Source organism: Vombatus ursinus, unplaced genomic scaffold (assembly GCF_900497805.2).
Source record: "Vombatus ursinus unplaced genomic scaffold, bare-nosed wombat genome assembly UNPS02014809.1, whole genome shotgun sequence".
Taxonomy (NCBI): Eukaryota; Metazoa; Chordata; class Mammalia; order Diprotodontia; family Vombatidae; genus Vombatus; species Vombatus ursinus.
In genome coordinates, this window is record NW_020954587.1 from 20,356,955 (window position 1) to 20,375,515 (window position 18,561).

General features: G+C 37.4%; 1 protein-coding gene across 1 annotated transcript in view; it reads left to right on the plus strand.

The window, feature by feature from the left end:
- The window catches only part of NCAM2 (neural cell adhesion molecule 2), a 251,181-nt gene that overhangs the window by 146,678 nt on the left and 85,942 nt on the right, over nucleotides 1–18,561 (plus strand). The window contains exon 12 of the mRNA XM_027875469.1: nucleotides 12,239–12,412. Coding sequence (XP_027731270.1) covers nucleotides 12,239–12,412 — 174 coding nt within the window. The remainder of the gene's footprint in view (nucleotides 1–12,238; nucleotides 12,413–18,561) is intronic.

An 18,561-nucleotide genomic window follows, 5' to 3' on the forward strand; every position in this document is an offset into this window, starting at 1 on the left:
TGTCCTTCCCTAAACAGACAGGAGAATACAAGAGCAAGTTAGGCGAGCATCCCAGAAGGCAAGTTATATAGGATCATATGATTTAAAGGTGGAAAATACCTTAAAGATTATTTGAACCTAACTGAAAGAAATGTAATCCCAGAAGGTTATGTGACTTACTCTTACAAAGCCATAGGTCTAACCATATTACCTCCCACTTAAAAAAAAAAAAACAAAAAACACAGACTCTCTAATTTCAAAATCAGTGTTCTTCCTTTCATCACCTCCAATCTGATTTTTTGAACAGCTGGATTTTATCTTTATCCTTATTAATTTTTTTTCTGAAATCCCCCTCACTCATCAATCGTTACGCATCCTCCACTCTTACTTATCCCAAATATATGTTTTATTATTACTATGTCTTTTAGTTTTTTAATTCCTTTCTGTTCTCTCATACCATCAATCATTTTCTTTCCTCACCTTCCTCCCTCCTGAATCCTAAGCCTATCATCAGTCATTTCCTAATATCCTCTCATTGACCCTTTAATTCCCAGACTTTCGATTACTTCCTCCACTTCTCCCCACCACCCTCACTAACCCTAACCCTACTCATACCATCCACTTCTTCATTTCCTATTCCCAAGCTACCATGTAGGGTTATAAGAAATCATGAAACTGGACTAACTGAATCCATAACAGATTTATGATACCTAATCAATTGGGTCTTTATTGAAATATAATAAATACTTTTTTAAAAAAGTTTTATTAATCTAGAACTTTAGTTTCCCTCCATATCCCTCCTCCTTCCCCTCACAGAGTCATACTATATAACAAATATTTTAAGGTTAAAAAAATGGGAAGGAATAAACACAACTGACCAGTACCTCAAAAAAGTCTGAAAACATGTACAATATTCAACACTTGTGGACCTCTCACCTCTGCAAAGGAGTGGAGTAGGAGTGCCTTCTCATATATCTATTCTTTTGAGCCATGTTTGTCCTTTATAATTTTATAACATTCACTTTTAATTTTTTCCTGTGTGGTTGTTCTTTCTGTTTATATCATTATAGTCATTGTGTATATATTTTATTGGGGCTCTGCTTACTTTAAACTACATCAGTTCATGTAGATCTTTCCATGTTTTTTTTCTTTATAACATACATTATTTCTTGCAGCACAGTAATATTCCATTACATTCATATGCCACAATTTATTTAGCCATTTTATTCATTCCTTAAAGCTTCTAATACTGTCTTCATAACTGCTATTCCAGATCTTTCCTCAGGCCCCCAGTCTCTTTCTCTTTATCTTCACTATTAGCAAATGATACTCCTTTGCCATTTACTGAGAATATTGAGGCCATCTCTGAAATCTTTCAACTTCTCTCATCCCCTTCTCTAAACCTCTCAGTGACTTCAACCTCTCCTTTCTCCTCAGTCCCAGAGAAAATAGGTTTTTTTTTCTTGTTAAAGCTTGCATCCTTACTGGTACCCCTAATCCTGTTACCTCCTGTCTCCTTCATGACCTTCATTCCCTGTACGTCATAGGCATCTCCCTCCCCCCAAACCCCAACTATGCCATAATTCCTTAAACCTCTTTGAGTTCATCATCTGTTAAAATCCACTGTTCATGACAGTTCATTTTTCTTTTCTGAATTCCCTCCTGAAAAAAGACGTACATTATTAATCACATGACATCATAGTAGTGAAATGGACATTTATTAACAATTCAAGGTAAGATAAACAACAGACGTTCCTAGCACCCATTCCTAAAATTGCTGCCACTTCCTATGTGTCTATTGTAAGCATTAGTCAACTTTAAATTAAACGTTCTAGAAGAAAGAGGACCTCATCAGTCTTGCTCTTGCACAGATCTGTTAAAAAGGCTAACATCTGCAAGTGGTCCCACCAAATCACTTCCTCTTCTTTGACCCAGTAGGATGGATGGTGTTGTTTATCCTAAGTTATACATACTGGGGCAGCTAGGTGGTGTAGTGGATAGAGCACTGGCCCTGAAGTCAGGAGGACCTGAGTTCAAATCCGACCTCAGACCAAATACTTGACACTTACTAGCTGTGTGACCCTAGGCAAGTCACTTAACCCCAAAGACCTGAAAAAAAACAAAACTAAGTTAGACATACTAAAACTGCTTTTTTTTTGTCACCTGTCACATCACTGCTTGCTTTTTTGTTGCTACAGCATAGAATATGAACTACACTGTCTGAAGCTCGCTCTCGTTTACTCCCAGCCAAATGAAATGGGGACAAACCATGAGATAAATTCATTGAATCTCATGCTTTTCACCTGCTTCTCTGCTGCTTATGCTTGCATCTTCAAGATCATCCAGATTTTACCACCATTTTTTTCCTGCCTCTACCATCCCATTTTTCAAAACCTTCTGTTCTTAGAGATTATACCCATGCTGTGTGCTTGCACATAGTTGTAAGACCTCCCTTGCAATGAATGTGTGTCTCTCTGGGCCCCAAAGCATCATTGGGAACATGACAGTCCTCAAGAGAAGTCCTGTTCTAGGTATGTGGGGCAAATTCTAGGGTTTGGAGGAGGTGTCATAATCAGCTGCCCATTCCCAACATTTACTATAGCAGCTAATACACTCCATTGTTTTATTCAATCTTATTTTATTTTGAGTTTTAAATTGTCTTGCTCTCCTCACACCACTCCCTAACTCATTGAGAAGGTAAGAAATACAAAACCCATTACAAATATGATATGCAAAACAAATTTCCACATTAGCCACTTTCTAAAAAAAGAAAAAGAAAGAACTCTTCAGTTCTCTACCTGGAGGTGGATAGTATTTTTCATCATGAGTCCTTTGGGATTGTGATGGGTCATTGTGTTGATCAGAGTTACCAAGTCTTTCACAGTTGATCATTTACAATATTGTTATTACTGTGTAAATTATTCTCCTGTTTCTGTTCACTAAGTCTTCCCAGGTTTTTCTGACACCATCCTCTTTATCATTTCAAAACTACTGCTGTACCATTCATATATACTATAATGTATTCATCTATTCCTCAGTTAATGAGCACCCCTTCATCTGTTGTTATTCAGTCATTTCATTCACGTCTGACTCTCTGTGATTCCATTTGGGGTTTTCTTGGCAAAGATACTGAAGTGGTTTGCCATTTCCTTCTCTGGCTCATTTTAAAGATGAAGAACTGAGGCAAACAGGGTTAAGTGACTTTCCCAGGATCACACAGCTAGTAAGTGTCTGAGGCCAGATTTGAACTCGGGAAAATGAGTCTTATTGACTTCAGGCCCAGTACTCTATACACTGCACCACCTGGCTGCCCTCCTTCATCTACACTTTTTCATTCCTTCCTTTTCCCTTAGCTTCTTTCCTTTCTTTTTCTCCATTGGGTGAAATATTTTCCTGTACCCAATTTGTATATGTGTATTCTTCCCTCCTTTGACAAATTTAAGTGAGAGTGAGGTTCAAGTATCACCCACTTCATCTCCCACTTCCTCTTCCTTGTTGTACAGACTTCTGCAGAAACACTACATTTCTGTGACATAATCCCTATTCTTCCCCCATCTCTTAATGTATTCCTTTTTCTATTCTTCTTTTAAGATCATCAAAACATAATAGAATTATTCCCAGGCCATCTAATTAAACTTTCTCTTTGACCCCTGATAATTCTGGGTTCCGAGGATATGTGTGTATATGTGTGTGTGTGTGTATGTGTATGCATGTATATATATGTATGGATATACATGTATATATGTGTATAGATATACATATATATGTATAAAATCTCCACACATAAGAATGCAGTTTAATGTTATTTAGTCTTTTATGATTGCTTACTCATATTTGCCTTTTTATGTTTCTTTTGTCTTCTATATTTGTATGTCACATTTGCTATTCAGCTCTGGTCTTTTCATCAGGAATGCTTACAAGTACTCTATTTCATTAAATATCTATTTTTATCTCCCACCATATTATATTCAGTTTTTTTAGGTAAATTACTCTTGATTGTAAGCCTACATTGTTTGCCTCTAAAATGTACTCCAAGCTCTTCATTCCTTTATTCTGATGACTGCTAAATCATATGTGACCTTGATTATGGTTCTTTGGTACTTGAATTCTCTCTGATTGCAGTATTTTTTCTTTCACCCTGTACCTTTGGATTTTGGATATAATATTCCTGGGAATTTTCACTTTAGTTTCTCTCAGGAAGTGACTGGTAGATTTTTTCAATTTATGCTTTGCCTTATGGTTCTTAGGGCAAATTTCTTTTTTATGTAGTATTTTTTATTTATTAATTAATTAATTTTTAGTTTTCAACATTCACTTTTATAAGATTTTTAGTTCCAAATTTTCTCCCCCTCTCCCTCTCCCCCACCTCAAGACAGCAAGCAATCTGACATAGGCTCTACATATACATTCATATTAAATATATTTTCATGTTAGTCAAGTTGTAAAAAAGAATTAGAACCAATGGAAAGAACCACAAGAAAGAGGAAACAAAAAAGAGAGAGTTTGCATTCAGACTCTATAGTTCTTTTTCTAAATGTGAACAGTATTTTTCATCATTAGTCTTCTGGAGTTGTCTTAGATTAAGGGCAAATTTCTTTTATGATTTCTTGAAATATGATGTCTAGGCTTTTTTCTTGTTCATGACTTTCAAGTAGTCCAGTGATGTCTCATGGAGCCATCAGCCTCTATTTGCTCCTGTTTTAATATCTCTTGATGTCTCATGGAGTTATTGCCTTCTATTTGTCTAGTTCTGATTATTTTCTTTGGTAAGGTTTTGTTCTTTTTGTTTCAGGTTGTTAATTCTCTTTTCATATCTTTCTTCCATAGCTCTAATTTCTTTTTCTATATGTTCCTCTATCACTCTTATTTAGTTCTTAAAATTATTTTTAGTTCTTCTCCTAACTCTTGCTTTAATTTTTCCAGGAATTCTGCTTGGACTTGTGTATAAACCATATGGTTTTTTTTTTCAGACTTTGCTCATAAATGTCTACATATCTTTCTCTTCTGGGTTGATGTCTTGGACTTTCCTGTCACCGAAATAGCTCTCCATGGTGGGATTCTTTTGTTTGTTCATTCTCCCAACCTACTTTTTTACCTCAGACATGATATTAGCTCCAGGGTCTCTGTACTTTTGGGGAGGGAATATCTGGCCTGAGCTTCTAACCTCTTGCTTCCTTTTGCTGTTTTCACAGCTCAGATTATGTTCCTTCAAGCTCAGTGCTCCCAAATTGATATGATTCAGAGTTAAGTCTGCTCACTGTCTTCCTGAGCTCTGCATGTTCTTAATCCAAGTTTGGGTCTGAATAAGACTTCATTTGCCTTGTTCTTGTTTAGGAGTTTCAGTAGACTTGCTGGACTCAGCCACTGTTTGCCTAATGGGAGGATCTGCAGGTTCAGAGTGACTGAACTTCATTTTTCCTTTAGGTCTGGAACTTCTGGTTATTCCATTGTAGGCTTTAGCCTGGTCTAGAGTCCAGCACCAAGATTCTGCTTCTGTTATCAGAGTCACACAACTACAGTTTGCTTCCAGAATTATTCCTTATTCACTATACAGCTAGCACCTGCTAGCAACCACTCCTCTCTTCTTCCTAGGTATAGATCTTCACCTACCCCCTCACCCCTACTCCTCAGCCCTACTTAGGACTTAGTGTAGGAGGAGATAAAGCTGCCAGATAGCATTCATTCCTGTAGCCTGAGTTTTTTATCTGGTTCTCTTCTTCCCATGTGCTTCTTTCCCTAGTGCCGAGCCACAGTTCTCTTTCAGTACTTGAGTGGTGGAAAGCTCCATACACCACATACTTCTGGCCAGACCCAATCCCAAGGGGTCTGCAAACCTGTCTATTTCCCTAAACCAATTGGGGCTGGAAAAAAATGATTTATTGTGACTTTTTCTTGGATTCCTCAATCAGAATTTGGTTTGGTGTGTTTTCTAGATATTTGTAAAGGAGGTTTAGTGCTGGAGCTAGAATTGTACTTCTTCCTGCTACTCTGTCATCTTGATCCATCCTGCCATGGGCTCTTTCAAAAAATACAGGTGCAGAGATATATGAGTGATACATTCAAGAGTGTTATATTTACTTGATAGTGTCATTGTGTATACTAAAAGATATTAACAATTATGGGAATTATGCAGACGTGAAGAGCCATTCAACTTCCACCTAAGGAGTATTCCTTTCACAAGCTTCTAAAGATTTAATTCCAGGTCTATAAACAGCAAGTGCTATAAAATTAATATGTAAGAGTGCTTGAAAAAGTTTACTTGGATAACACCAAGTTTTCCAGGGTACTGTGTATTTAGTTAATACTGTTAGGGTTCCTGCATAAATCATTGTTGTTTAAAACATTCTTTAGTGCCTTATTACTGAAGTGTATCTGTGACTTCATCAGTTTGTTTACTTCAGTGGTTCTTATTGCAAACCTATCTACATCTTCTTGTCCTGTGAGATTCTTTTCCTCCAATAAATCAGGATTTCTCTATAAGAAAAGATTCACCTGTAAATAAAGGTTTGGAAAACAGGAAAATCACATGCTAATGATTATAATAAAAATGAATGTTGTTTTAGGTTGTAGGAGACTTGTAGTCTTATATCAACCAGTAAACACACATTAAGTACTTACTATGTGCCAGGTACTGTGCTAAGCACTGGGGATACTAATAAAAAGCAAAAGCAGCCCTTGTTGTGAAGGAACTTAAAATTTTCGCATCTATAAGAAAATGAATCAGAATATACAAGACAAAAATTATCCAAGGGTTCACTGATTAGGTACTGCTGTGAATCAGCAATAATTGCAGTTTTATTATGCTCAGAGCTCAAGCTATACTGAAAACTTATATTACTTAGTGAGCCCAGAGCATTAGTTTCAGCAACTTTAGAATGTGAATACGTAAGCAGGATGGAAACATTGGAATTTTACAGAAAGCAGAACAGAGGAAGATGAGGATATACATGTCAGGAAACAAGTAACAGAAAGGGACGATAAGGAAGGTCAGGAAAGCTTGGCCAAAGCTGTAGGTCAAGCTGGCCTATACTGGACCAGAAGTTAATGCCCTGAACTTGATTTTGCAGAACAGCAGGATGGGCGACCTGCTTACTTAAAGCAGTGTCGGGAAGCTCAAGATAAAGTCTGGGGCATAGTTTTTCTTAGCACAGTGGTGGCAAAAAGCCTGAGGCATAGTTTTTCTTAGCACAGCGGTGGCAAGAAGCCTGTCCTATAGATTATCTTGAGAGTCCTTTTCACATAGAAATTTCTGTGAGTCTGGTATTCCATTACATTCAGCATTCATATGGTAATTTGTAAAAGGTTTAACAAAATTCTATTTCTATACCAAAATCCTATTTTATTTTTGGATGTGCTCATCTCCAAGATTTGAATGATTATATACTGCGTCATTGCCAGCCTCCTCAGGTGCCTTACATCTCCTCCTGGGTGCAGCGTGCCCCACTGAGGGAAGGTGGCAAGGCAAGGTGTCTTCCATCTGCCCCAAAGGACTTCCCCTGGCACAGGGATTATATCACTCCCTTCTATCACCTTGTTGCCAGCCTCCTCAGGTGAGAAGGTGACCCAGTCATTCCTCTGACCATGCACCTTGTGCTCCCATGCTATGCTGACTGCAGCATGTCCTCCTGAGGGAAGGCAGCAAGGAACAAGCTTCCATCCGCCCCAAAACAACGACTTCAATCTGTGTCAACACAAGGCAGCTTCTCCCTCTTGCTGCCAACGTGATCTCCCTACAAGGATATGAAGAACCTCTAGGGCAAAGAGGCGCAACCTGCCTTTTGATCTCAGACCTTCTATCTGCTGCCGCACCTGCCCTGTGAGAAAAGAGGAAAAGGAAAGTTGCTGTGCAGGTTTGACTTCCATCTCTTGTTGCATCCTTTTCCTGCCTCATCTACCCTTCAGAGGGAAGAGTGGTGAAGCAAGACTTTCTGTTGAACAATCTGACCATGTACCTCCCATCTCATATAGCACTTGCCTCCAACCTGATCTCCAGCCTCCTTTCGGAAGAGAGGCATCCTCCCTACGTTGATGAACATTCTCATACTTGGCCATGCCCTTCACATCCTAGTTATTCCTAGATCATCATACAAAGAAAATTACCTACCCCTCACCATCTGATTTCTTATTCCCATCCTTCTCATCCTTGCCACCCCAAAGTTTCAACCAAATACTACCTAGCCTTTCCACTGTGTCTTCTGGAATGCCCATTCACTGTTCCCAACAAACTTCCCTTTAACCTAAATTCTTTGCTCTCCCACTCCTTCCATCTACTATGACTGAAACCTGATTCTCCTCTGATGACACAGGCTCCACAGCCACCCTTCTCCTGTACTGGCCTCATTTCCCTTGACTTACTGGTAGAGGGAGGGGAGTTGGGATTTTCCTTCCTCTTCATTGCCACTACCAGTTTTTCCCCCATCTGCCACTCAGTAACCTCTCCTCTGTTGTGCTTAGGTCTAGATGCCTAGGTCATGTCCTTTCCATGTTCACTGAGCAATACATAGGTCATAATTTTTCTCTCCTCCCTAACTCCTGCCCTTATACTAGGGTACTTCAGCATACATATTGACTCTCCCTCAAACACCCCAAACACTCAGCTCCTCAACCAACTCACCTCCCATGAACTACTCCTTCACTCCACCTCAGCCACATACATAGATGGTCATACTCTTGATCTTGTCATTACCCACAAATGTACCACCTCCACATTAAGAATTGTGAAATTCCATTATCAGATCATAACATATTGGCTTTTCATCTCTTCCACTGCCTTCTCTACAAAATCCTAATCTTTGTCCATACCATAGCCTCCAATCCTTGACCCTTCAGTTTTCTCCGAGGCCATCTCCCTTGTCCTAGCCACTCTTTCCTCCTTTCCTCCGTCTTGGTGAAGCAATTCAACTCTCCACTGTCCCCCTCTCTTGATTTCCTGTCCCCCTTATCATATTGCCATTTATACCCTACCAAGCATCAGCCTTAGATCAGTCCACCATTTGTTGCCTTTATTCCTAAATTATATTGCTGAACTAAGGTAGAGAAAATCATGCAGTGATTCTTCCTGAGTCTGCAAATTTATGTTATCTCACTTCAACTGGGTATTCACTGCTACTCGGTAATCCTTCCATTCCTCCCTTATCAACTCACTATCCTTGTCTCTACAGCAGCTCTCCCAAACCTTTCTGTCCCTCCTGAAATCTACCATAGCTCCCCTTCTCCCCACCCTCCCTGCTAAGAATTTTACTTCATATTTGATGGAAAAAATTGAGGCCATTCACCATGTCTTCTCACATCTTCCTCATCTCTTATCATTCAGAAGTCTTCACCTCAGTCTTATGATGAATTAGCCTTACTAAGTCTAACCCGTCTACCTATCACATTCCATCCTGTCTCTTCTAACAGATTGCCCCCTTTGTTATTTCCCTTTTTGTCATTTATTTTCAATTTCTCCCTCTCTCCTGGCTCATTCCCTAATTCCTATAAACATACTCATGTCTCTCCCATCCTGAAAAAATTTTCACTTGGCCCTTCCATTTCCACTATTATCCTATATAATTTCTCCCCCTTTGTAGCTAAACTCCCCAAGATGCTGTCTACAGTAGGTGCCACCACTTTCTCTCCTCTCTGTCTTCTTAACCACTTATAGCCCAGCTTCCAGCCTCATCATTCTACTGAAACTGCTCTCTCCAAAGTTACCAGCGATCTCTTAGTTACCAAATCCTGTGACTTTTTCTTTTTTTTTCCTCTGGGCAGTGGGGTTAAGTGATTTGCCTAGGGTCACACAGCTAGTAAGTGTCAAGTGCCTGAGGCTGGATTTGAACTCAGGTCCTCCTAACTCCAGGGCTGGTGCCCCTGTGACTTTTTCTCAGTACTCATTCTTATCAACCTCTCTGCAGCCTTTGACACTGTTGATCACTCTCTCCTCCCTGATAACTCTCTTCTTTCTAGGTTTTGGGGACACCACTCTCCTGATTCTCTTCTACCTTTCAGGTCATTTCTCAATCTTCTTTGCTGGATCCTCATCCAGATCACACCCTCTAAATCTCTTCTGTCTCTCTACTACTTCACTCAATGATTTAATTATCATTTCTATACTGATGATTCTCAGATCTACCTGTCCTGACCTAACCTCTCTGCTGACCTCCAATTGTACATCTCCAACTGTCTTTCAGGTATCTCAAACTGAATGTCCAGTAGACATCTTAAACTCAATATGTCCAAAACTGAACTCATTGTTTTCCCCCTAAACCCTTCCTACCTCTTACCTTCCCTGTTACTGTAAAGGGCCATCCTCCCAGTCCCTCAGGCTGTCATCCTCCACTCTTCACCATCTGTCACCACCCCTATATCTGATCTGTTGACAAAGCCTGTTAATTTCACTTTTCCAACAGCTTTCAAAAATGCCCCTTTCTGTCCTCTGAAACCACCACCACTCTAGTGCAAGCCCTCATCACCTCATACCTGGACTATTGCAGTAGCCTTCTGGTGCATTTGCCTGCCTCAACTCTCCATCCAACTTTAGTCCATTCTCCATTCAGCCATCAAAGTGATTTATCTAAAGAGTAGGGCTGACCATATCACATACCTACTCAGTAAACTACACTGGCTCCTCATCACCTCCAGGAGCAAATAAAAAAATGCTTTATTTGACATTCAAAACCCTTCATGACCTACCCCCCTCCTATGTATCCACTCTTGTTACACTTTGCTCTTTAATACATACTCTTCAATCCAAAGATGCCTTGACATTCCGTGAACAAGACACTCCTGGCTCTGGACATTTTCTCTTGCTGTCCTCCATGCCTGGAAGTCTTTTCCTTCTCAACTCTGCCTTCTGAATTTCCTGGCTTGTGTAACTGAAATTCTATCTATTACTGAAAACCTTTCCCAACCCCTTTTTTTTTTGCATGTTGTCTCTCCCATTAGATTGTGAGCTCCTTGAGTGCAGGGACTATCTTTTGCCTCTTTTTGTATCCCTAGCACTTAGCACAGTGCCTGGCACATAGTAGACACTTAATAAATGTTTATTGATTGATTGATTGTCAAAACAAAAGAAAAATAATCACAAAAAAATTTTTTGGCTTTCTGTTTCCAGCAAGGATGTCTCAAAAAGAAATTCTAAAGTTATAAACACTTTAAAATTCAAATCCACCTACTGAATGCAATCTCATTGAAAGAAAATATAAGAATAATTTTTTAAATGATCTGCAGAGAAATGTATATGCATATTTGCATATACATTTATTTTTTTTCTTTTGGACATGACTAATGTGGAAAATTGTTTTGCTCATCTATACATGTGTGTAATTGGGGTTTAGTTTTTTCATTCTTTCTCAATTGGATGGGGGGAGATAGAATGAGAGGGGAAGAAGACTTATTTCTGCTGATTGAAAAAAATTGTTAAGAAAGATAATCTGAATCCAGCATATATAAGATTGTAGAGGAAAAAAATGACAATTTTAGAATTTTAACCTGTGCAGATAATTATAAGATTTACTAGACTTATTGCTTATATTTTGGTATGTTTTTATTGAAATAGATATGGACATAATTATTTGTTAATCTTCAACACAAATTCATTGGACACAAAAATATACAATATAAGAAAGATCTCAGATTTTTCTTTTTGAGGACTTAGATTTTATGTAGGAAATAAAGTAATGAATATTTCTATTTGTAGTATATTAATAAGTCTTTTTTATAAATAAGTATGTTAAAGTCAAATCATCTCAACTGAATGTTTATTTCAAATGAACATCAAATAAATGAAACTATCTTTTAAATTTCATATTTTGATTTTCTGAAGAATAATAAATTATGTTTTATAAACTTTAAAAGGCCATGTAAATTTCTATAACAAAAAAATTAAATTTTATAATTATACTACAGTTTTAAATATTTATTCAGTAATCATGCCCCTACCCAGAAATAAACCTTTTCAGAATTCTTCCAAATAATTGAAATAATGAAAACATCATCTGATTTAAAAATGACAATGGAAACCTGAATCAATAAAATGAAGTTTGGTTTTGCATTGGTTTAAGGCTGTTTTGTTACCAGGGAGTTAAAGGATGACTTTCTCACTTTTGATTTCCTATTACTCAAAGAGAATACCTAGCTAACTATACACTTTTGAAAGTCATATCTATTAAACTACCTGAATAAGAATTTTTTTTTGTGTGTTATTAAATATACTGTAAGTTTTAGTGCTGGTTTTTCTCAGTTTACTTTTTCTGTTTCCCTTGTTTTTATTCCCTTATAGATGTGCCATCCAGTCCCTATGAAGTAAAAATTATAGAGTTGTCACAAACTGTTGCCAAAGTTTCTTTTAACAAACCAGACTCTCATGGTGGTGTACCTATTCATCACTATCAACTTGATGTAAAAGAAGTGGCTTCAGAAACATGGAAAGTATTTCGTTCCCATGGAATTTCAAGTGAGTCAAACAAATTTGGAATCCTATTTACTAATTCAAGGTGTCTTTAAGTACAAAGTCAGTTCTTATTTTTGTTTCATCCGTTACATTTCACATTTCAAAAGAACGGGAATAAAAGTTTCACTACTCTAAATTGAGTAAACAAAACTTTGGAAAAACTTATAGGAAGTTTAAATGAAGTCACTTGATCCACAGTAATGACTTCTATAAAGAGTGCTTCATAAATTTAAAAAAAGATAAATCACTAAATACCCAAATCAGAGAAATTATACTAATTTTATCATCAAGATTTCTAAACCTAAGTTTGTTTTGAGGCAAGTGTTTGAAGCACTGTTTAACACTGCCTACCCTGGACACCCCATTGCCTGAAGACCAAATATGTCACATCTCACCCCTTCTCCAAGGTTCTCTGGTACCTTTAATGGTATTGGGGAAGGAGTGTCTAGGCTCTTTGGGGAGTGTGGGGGTGGTGTCAGTAACAGCCTTCTTCTGTCGGAAGATGAGGTGAGCTAGCTACAGCTCCACCCAAGCCAGAAGAAAGTAATTCAAAGACCTTGATATTTCTTTAATGTTAGCTGTCTCCCAGTATTGCTGGAAGGTTTCTAAATCTCAGTCATGCTTTTTTGTTTAGCCACTAACAGATTGACTTTTACAAGGAGATAATTTACTTCAAAGGTACAGAACGTTCTCACTTTATGTAAGTGGACCATTCTGCAGATCTCTACATAAAGCAATTTTTACATAAGGTGATTTTTTTTTCCTTTTTGCCTAGGCAATGGGGTTAAGTGACTTGCCCAGGGTCACACAGCTAGTAAGTGTCATGGGTCTAAGGTCAGATTTGAACTCAGGTCTTCCTGAATCCAGAGCTGGTGCCCTATCCATCTAGCTGCCCCCATGGTGTGATTTTTTGTGTCCATTCTTTTTGTTTTACTGGGAAGAGGTGGGTTTAGGGTTTTGGTTTTTTTTGGGGGGAGGGGGTTGGAAGGCTGTGAAGTGCTGAGAGAAATGAGAGATGGAGGGTGAAGCAATCTGGTCATGCACAGATCAAGTCACCTTATAATTGCATAAATGTGAGCTAGAATCAATTAGATTTGACTTACGAATATTGTTTAACATATATGCTTTATATTTATAAATAACATATATCACTGACATATAAATTATAGTACAAGGAAATTTAGATGAAAATCATCATCCCACAAAGAGATAATTTTAACAAACTTTATTGCCATTCACAAAGGTAAGAGAATAGCAACTGCTAGTAGGGACAGTCTAAGTGTTTGACCTCCATGCCCATAGTGGGCAGCACACTGGGGTGGGAAGAGTCAGGAGGTCCGAAGGCATCCGTGTTCCAGTTGAAAACCCAGAACTTCTCAGGCCTCAAACTTACACATCATTTGAGACAAAGAAGTAATGGGAGACATCCCCTTCTCTCCTCTGATACTGCCACCATCCCACTACAAGCCCTCATCACCTTACATCTGGACTATGACAGTAAACTGCGGGTAGATCCACTCTCTCTTCCCACTTCAGTCCATCTTTCCCTCAGCCACCGAAGAGATTTTCCTAAATCACAGATCTGACCACATCACCTCCCTGTTCAGTAAACTCCAGGGACTGCTTCCTCTCACCTCTTGGATCAGATACAAAACCTTCTGTTTGGAATTCAAAGCCCTTTATAGCCTGGCCCCTCCCCCTACCTTTCCAACCTTCTTACACCTTCCCCAGCCCCCTCTCACCGCCATGCACTCTTTGCTAGCCTCTGTCCCTCCACCCCAGGAATTTCCATGCATGGAATGCTCTTCTTCATCTCTGACTCCTGGCTTCCCTAGCTTCCTTCAAGTCTCAGCTGAAATCCCACCTATGTGAAGCCTCTCCTAATCCCTATTAATTCTAGTGCCTTCCCTCTGTTATTTTTCCTGCCTATAGCATATCTGTACATATTTTTACTCATTTCTCCCATTTGATTATAAACTCCTCAATGTTTTTTGCCTCTTTTGAATCCCGATGCTTAGTACAGTTCCTGGCACATAGTAGGCATTTAATAAATAACTATTGATGGACTGACCATTTTCTAAATTAAGTAAAGAATGAGAAATATGGAGCAAAGAAATGGGGGACTTAACCTTAATGATACTATTCCATCCAGAGGCTGGTCACTGGATTTATTATCCTAGGCATACTTGCATCCTAGGAAGCTAGGCCTATACTAGGCAAACTAGTTTTCACACTGCTAAAAAACATGAAGAGACTGGAAGTCTTAATATACTTTTGTAAAAGGAGGTGTCCCTGACAGATGAACCTTGATTGGTGAATAATTAATGAGGGTGTGGGCTAAAAGTCTTCAGTTCCTCCTCCTGAGAATGTGACTTAATCATGAGACTTAGCTGCCTCCAGCAATCTGGACAAAGGAATCTATCTCTACCTAAACAACTCTGGTTGGTTTTCTTCTTCATGAACTGGATCACTCTAAACTCCAATGGAGGGGTATAAGGGCATGAGCTCATTGTTTTGGGGCAGGAATTTATCTAGATTAGATTCTGTTTACATTCTAAATAGAAGTAAGGTCTCCTAGTTGGTTGGGGGTCCTGCCCAGAATCTAAGAGCATGTTCTTACAGGATTTGGGCGGTCTCATCTATCAGACTTGTCCTTCAAAGACTGGTTGACTGACCTATAGGAGCTGGTCCCTGAATGAGGAAATATTAAAAAAAAAAAAAGCCTGGATGCCAATTTAATAATCAGTCATTAATATAATAGAAAAATAATCATTTCTCTCATTCCCCTCTTTGATTATTTCAAATATATTTTTAATATTAATTTGGCATATGTAATTATCTAATCTTAAAATTTTCACCAAAAATAAATTTTCACTCTAGCTATTTATTTTTTTGTTTAGTTATTTTCTTTTAGCTGTTCATTCCCCCATAGGAGGATGAGATCCTGCTAAGGATAAGAAGATGACCTCTAATACAAAAATGAATTAATTTAAAAGTTTCCCCAAAAAACTTCAATTGTAGTAAAAAGTTCTGGGCTGAGATATACAAATACATTGAGTAATCAATTTCTAAACAATGCATATCAAATAGGTTGTTTATAATAAAGCATTTCCAATTACTCACCATGTTCAAATGAATGACCATGAGTAAAAGTAGACATCTCTTTAAGGCAACACAAGATAGACCACAAGCCATTCTTTTAAGTTAACTAATTATGTTGCAATTCTTTTTATTAACATAGAACAAAAAAACTGTTATTTAATTTCACTAAATAAGAAAATTATATCCCAGTTTCACAAACTTGTATATCATTATTTAATTATCCCCATACCATTGTGAGACATTAAAGACCTTATCTTATACAAGAATGTCAAACTAGTAACAGGCAGATGACAAGGAGAAATACTCATCTACTTAGTTGTTGAAAATATAGAAAGGACTAAAACTCTAGCACCTGCATCTTACTATAGTAGCTGAGATGTACTCCAGTATTCATCTGTGAGATAAATATCTATTATTGTATCCATACTGACTACCTGACATGAGTATAGAAAATTACAGAAAGAGGAAAATGCTCCCTTATCTTGATGTCATTTCCATACTAGAGTCCCACATTCAATTGCAGTGAGCCAGGTTTAAATGGTGGGATACTTTCCACTCAAGAGGAAATGTCATTCTGGGGAAATTAAGTCAGGATAATTTGATATCAGCCCATGCCAAGAGTCATTCTCCCAGCCTTCCCCATGAGAAGTTCACCTGCAGTTCATCTTGATGATCATACCTGGAATCAGGCTCAGTTACAGTCTCATAAGGTCTTAAACAACAAGTTCCAATAATCATAGCTTGGAGTTCATTCAGTTATTAAGGATCACATAACACAGAGAACAAGTATTGACTATAGTCTCAGATTGAAAATGTAAGAGATTCATCCTTTAAAAACAATCACAACTTACCTTGCTCTGGTTAGAGATATTTGCTAGAAGTAGGACATGAGGGGGCAGGTAGGTGGCACAATGGATAGAGCACCGGTCCTAGAGTCAGGAGGACCTGAGTTCAAATCTGACCTCAGACACATAACACTTACTAGCTGTGTGACTCTGGGCAAGTCACTTAACCCCAATTGCCTCAACAAAAAAAAAGAAGAAGAAGAAGAAGAAGAAGAAGCAGGACATGAATATAATGCATCAATACTGGTCCTAAAGGCCCAACACTCACAATGATTATGAGCAGCCAAGTATATGGAACCAGGTGGGCAGATGTCTTGTATAGGAAAATGAATTAAGAGAGTCCAGCCTTAGCCTTCCCAAGGTCACCCTCCCAACATCATTCCCAGGAACAGCTATCCATTGGCCTCAGATCTCAGATGTCACTCCCATTGGACTACTGATGTTTTTCCTGAAGCACTCATTTAAAGACACAACAAACCTAAAAATGAAGCTAAGAAAGAATGTTCAGGGTACCAAAAAGTTTTCACCTCAAACAGCAAAGTCTCATTAATCACTCTAGGGCTGGATACAGTTTTCATCAATACTCTCAAGTTGTTGCAATAAATTGGCTAGCAAATAAAATTTATCAGGCCTTCTAAAAAAAATCACACAAAATATTTTTACTTAACATTCCTTTCTAGTAGTATTTCTCTTTCTCAAAAACAGCTTAAAATATCCTGGTGTAAAAAGATAATCATTAGGCTTTCATTAAGTAACATATCTGGAAACTTCTAAATTGACCAATAGCTATCTCTTATTCAACCCTTAAAGCAAAAACAAATCTTTAAAATTGGTGTTTGTTAAGGCTAAGTTGGCTAAAATGTAATTTCAGTACAGACCATTCCAGATATAACTTCAGAATTCACAATAGTTTTATGCTATAAATTCCTAATTACCACAAATGAATTCCTAATTACCATCCCCTTCTCATCAAAAAGTGTTCTCAGTAGGGGAGGAGATTCAGTTTTCTAAATGAAGCAATGCCAAAAATATACCCAGTTAAATTGGCCTTATCATAATAACCCTTAATAACTTAACCAATAATCTTACAATTTTCCTAAGTAATAGCTAATTTTAGATGAAACTTCCTCTTTACTATAGGCAAGTACTTCAGAATATTAATAGTTTGCAAATATTATCCTTTTCTTTTAACAGTTTAGCTCATAATATAGCAACATCTAGATTGGAAAGAAGTTGTGATCCTAATAATATCATAAACAATATTATGCATTTGAAAAGTAAAACAAAACCCAATTCTATTCAAGTTGTCTCAATTTAATTAAATGCATCTCTAAATTAACCTACACAGGAAATCGTTCTGAACTTACATAAACTGATCTATGAATCTTCTCATTCTAATTAGATGTGGTAGATACTTTCACCTCTGTATCTTTTAGATTTAAGCTTTACAGAATTTATAACATGTCACCAGAAGAGTTGATATAAACATATAATCATGCCAAACATCTTATCAGATAAAAACAGAAGAAAAAAATATTTTTTCATCATTGTAACCTGAATAAAATACAATACTCTTTACATTAAAAGTATGATATAACAATTTCCAAATTATTTTTCTGACTATGTTGGTGTTACCAAGTTTAACAATATAGACATATACTTAATTTTACATGAATAATACTAAGAAATATACATGAAGTTTTATCAGTTTTGAATTCATACCTGTTTTTATTAGGTAACTTAAAATGTGCTCATGTATTATAAGCCATTGATGTTAAAATCCTCACTCTAACAGTCCAGTTGAAGGACTGGTTTTTGGCCCAAGCAAAAAAGACCTAAGGAGTTTGATCTAATCCTGGCAGGGTGTGGTTCTGTTTTCCTCGGGCAGAAACCTTTGAGTTTTCACAGGAGTTAACTAAATAATTCTCAATTTGAACAATACAAGGAAACATTTAGGGTCCTATATAATAGTCACAGAGCACAATAACCAGTATTTTCACCATATTCAATATTTATATAGTGTTAGATTTATAAATTATAACATAAGTTTCCTACAGAACATCCTGAAAGGTGATTGGACAGAAATAACCAGATTCTTATCTAACCTTACTTGTAGGAGTTTAAAACGAAAGCTGAAAATCATTCTTAGGACAGTGTTATACAATGGTTAGAGACTTTTAAAAATTTTGTAAGAATAAAAATATT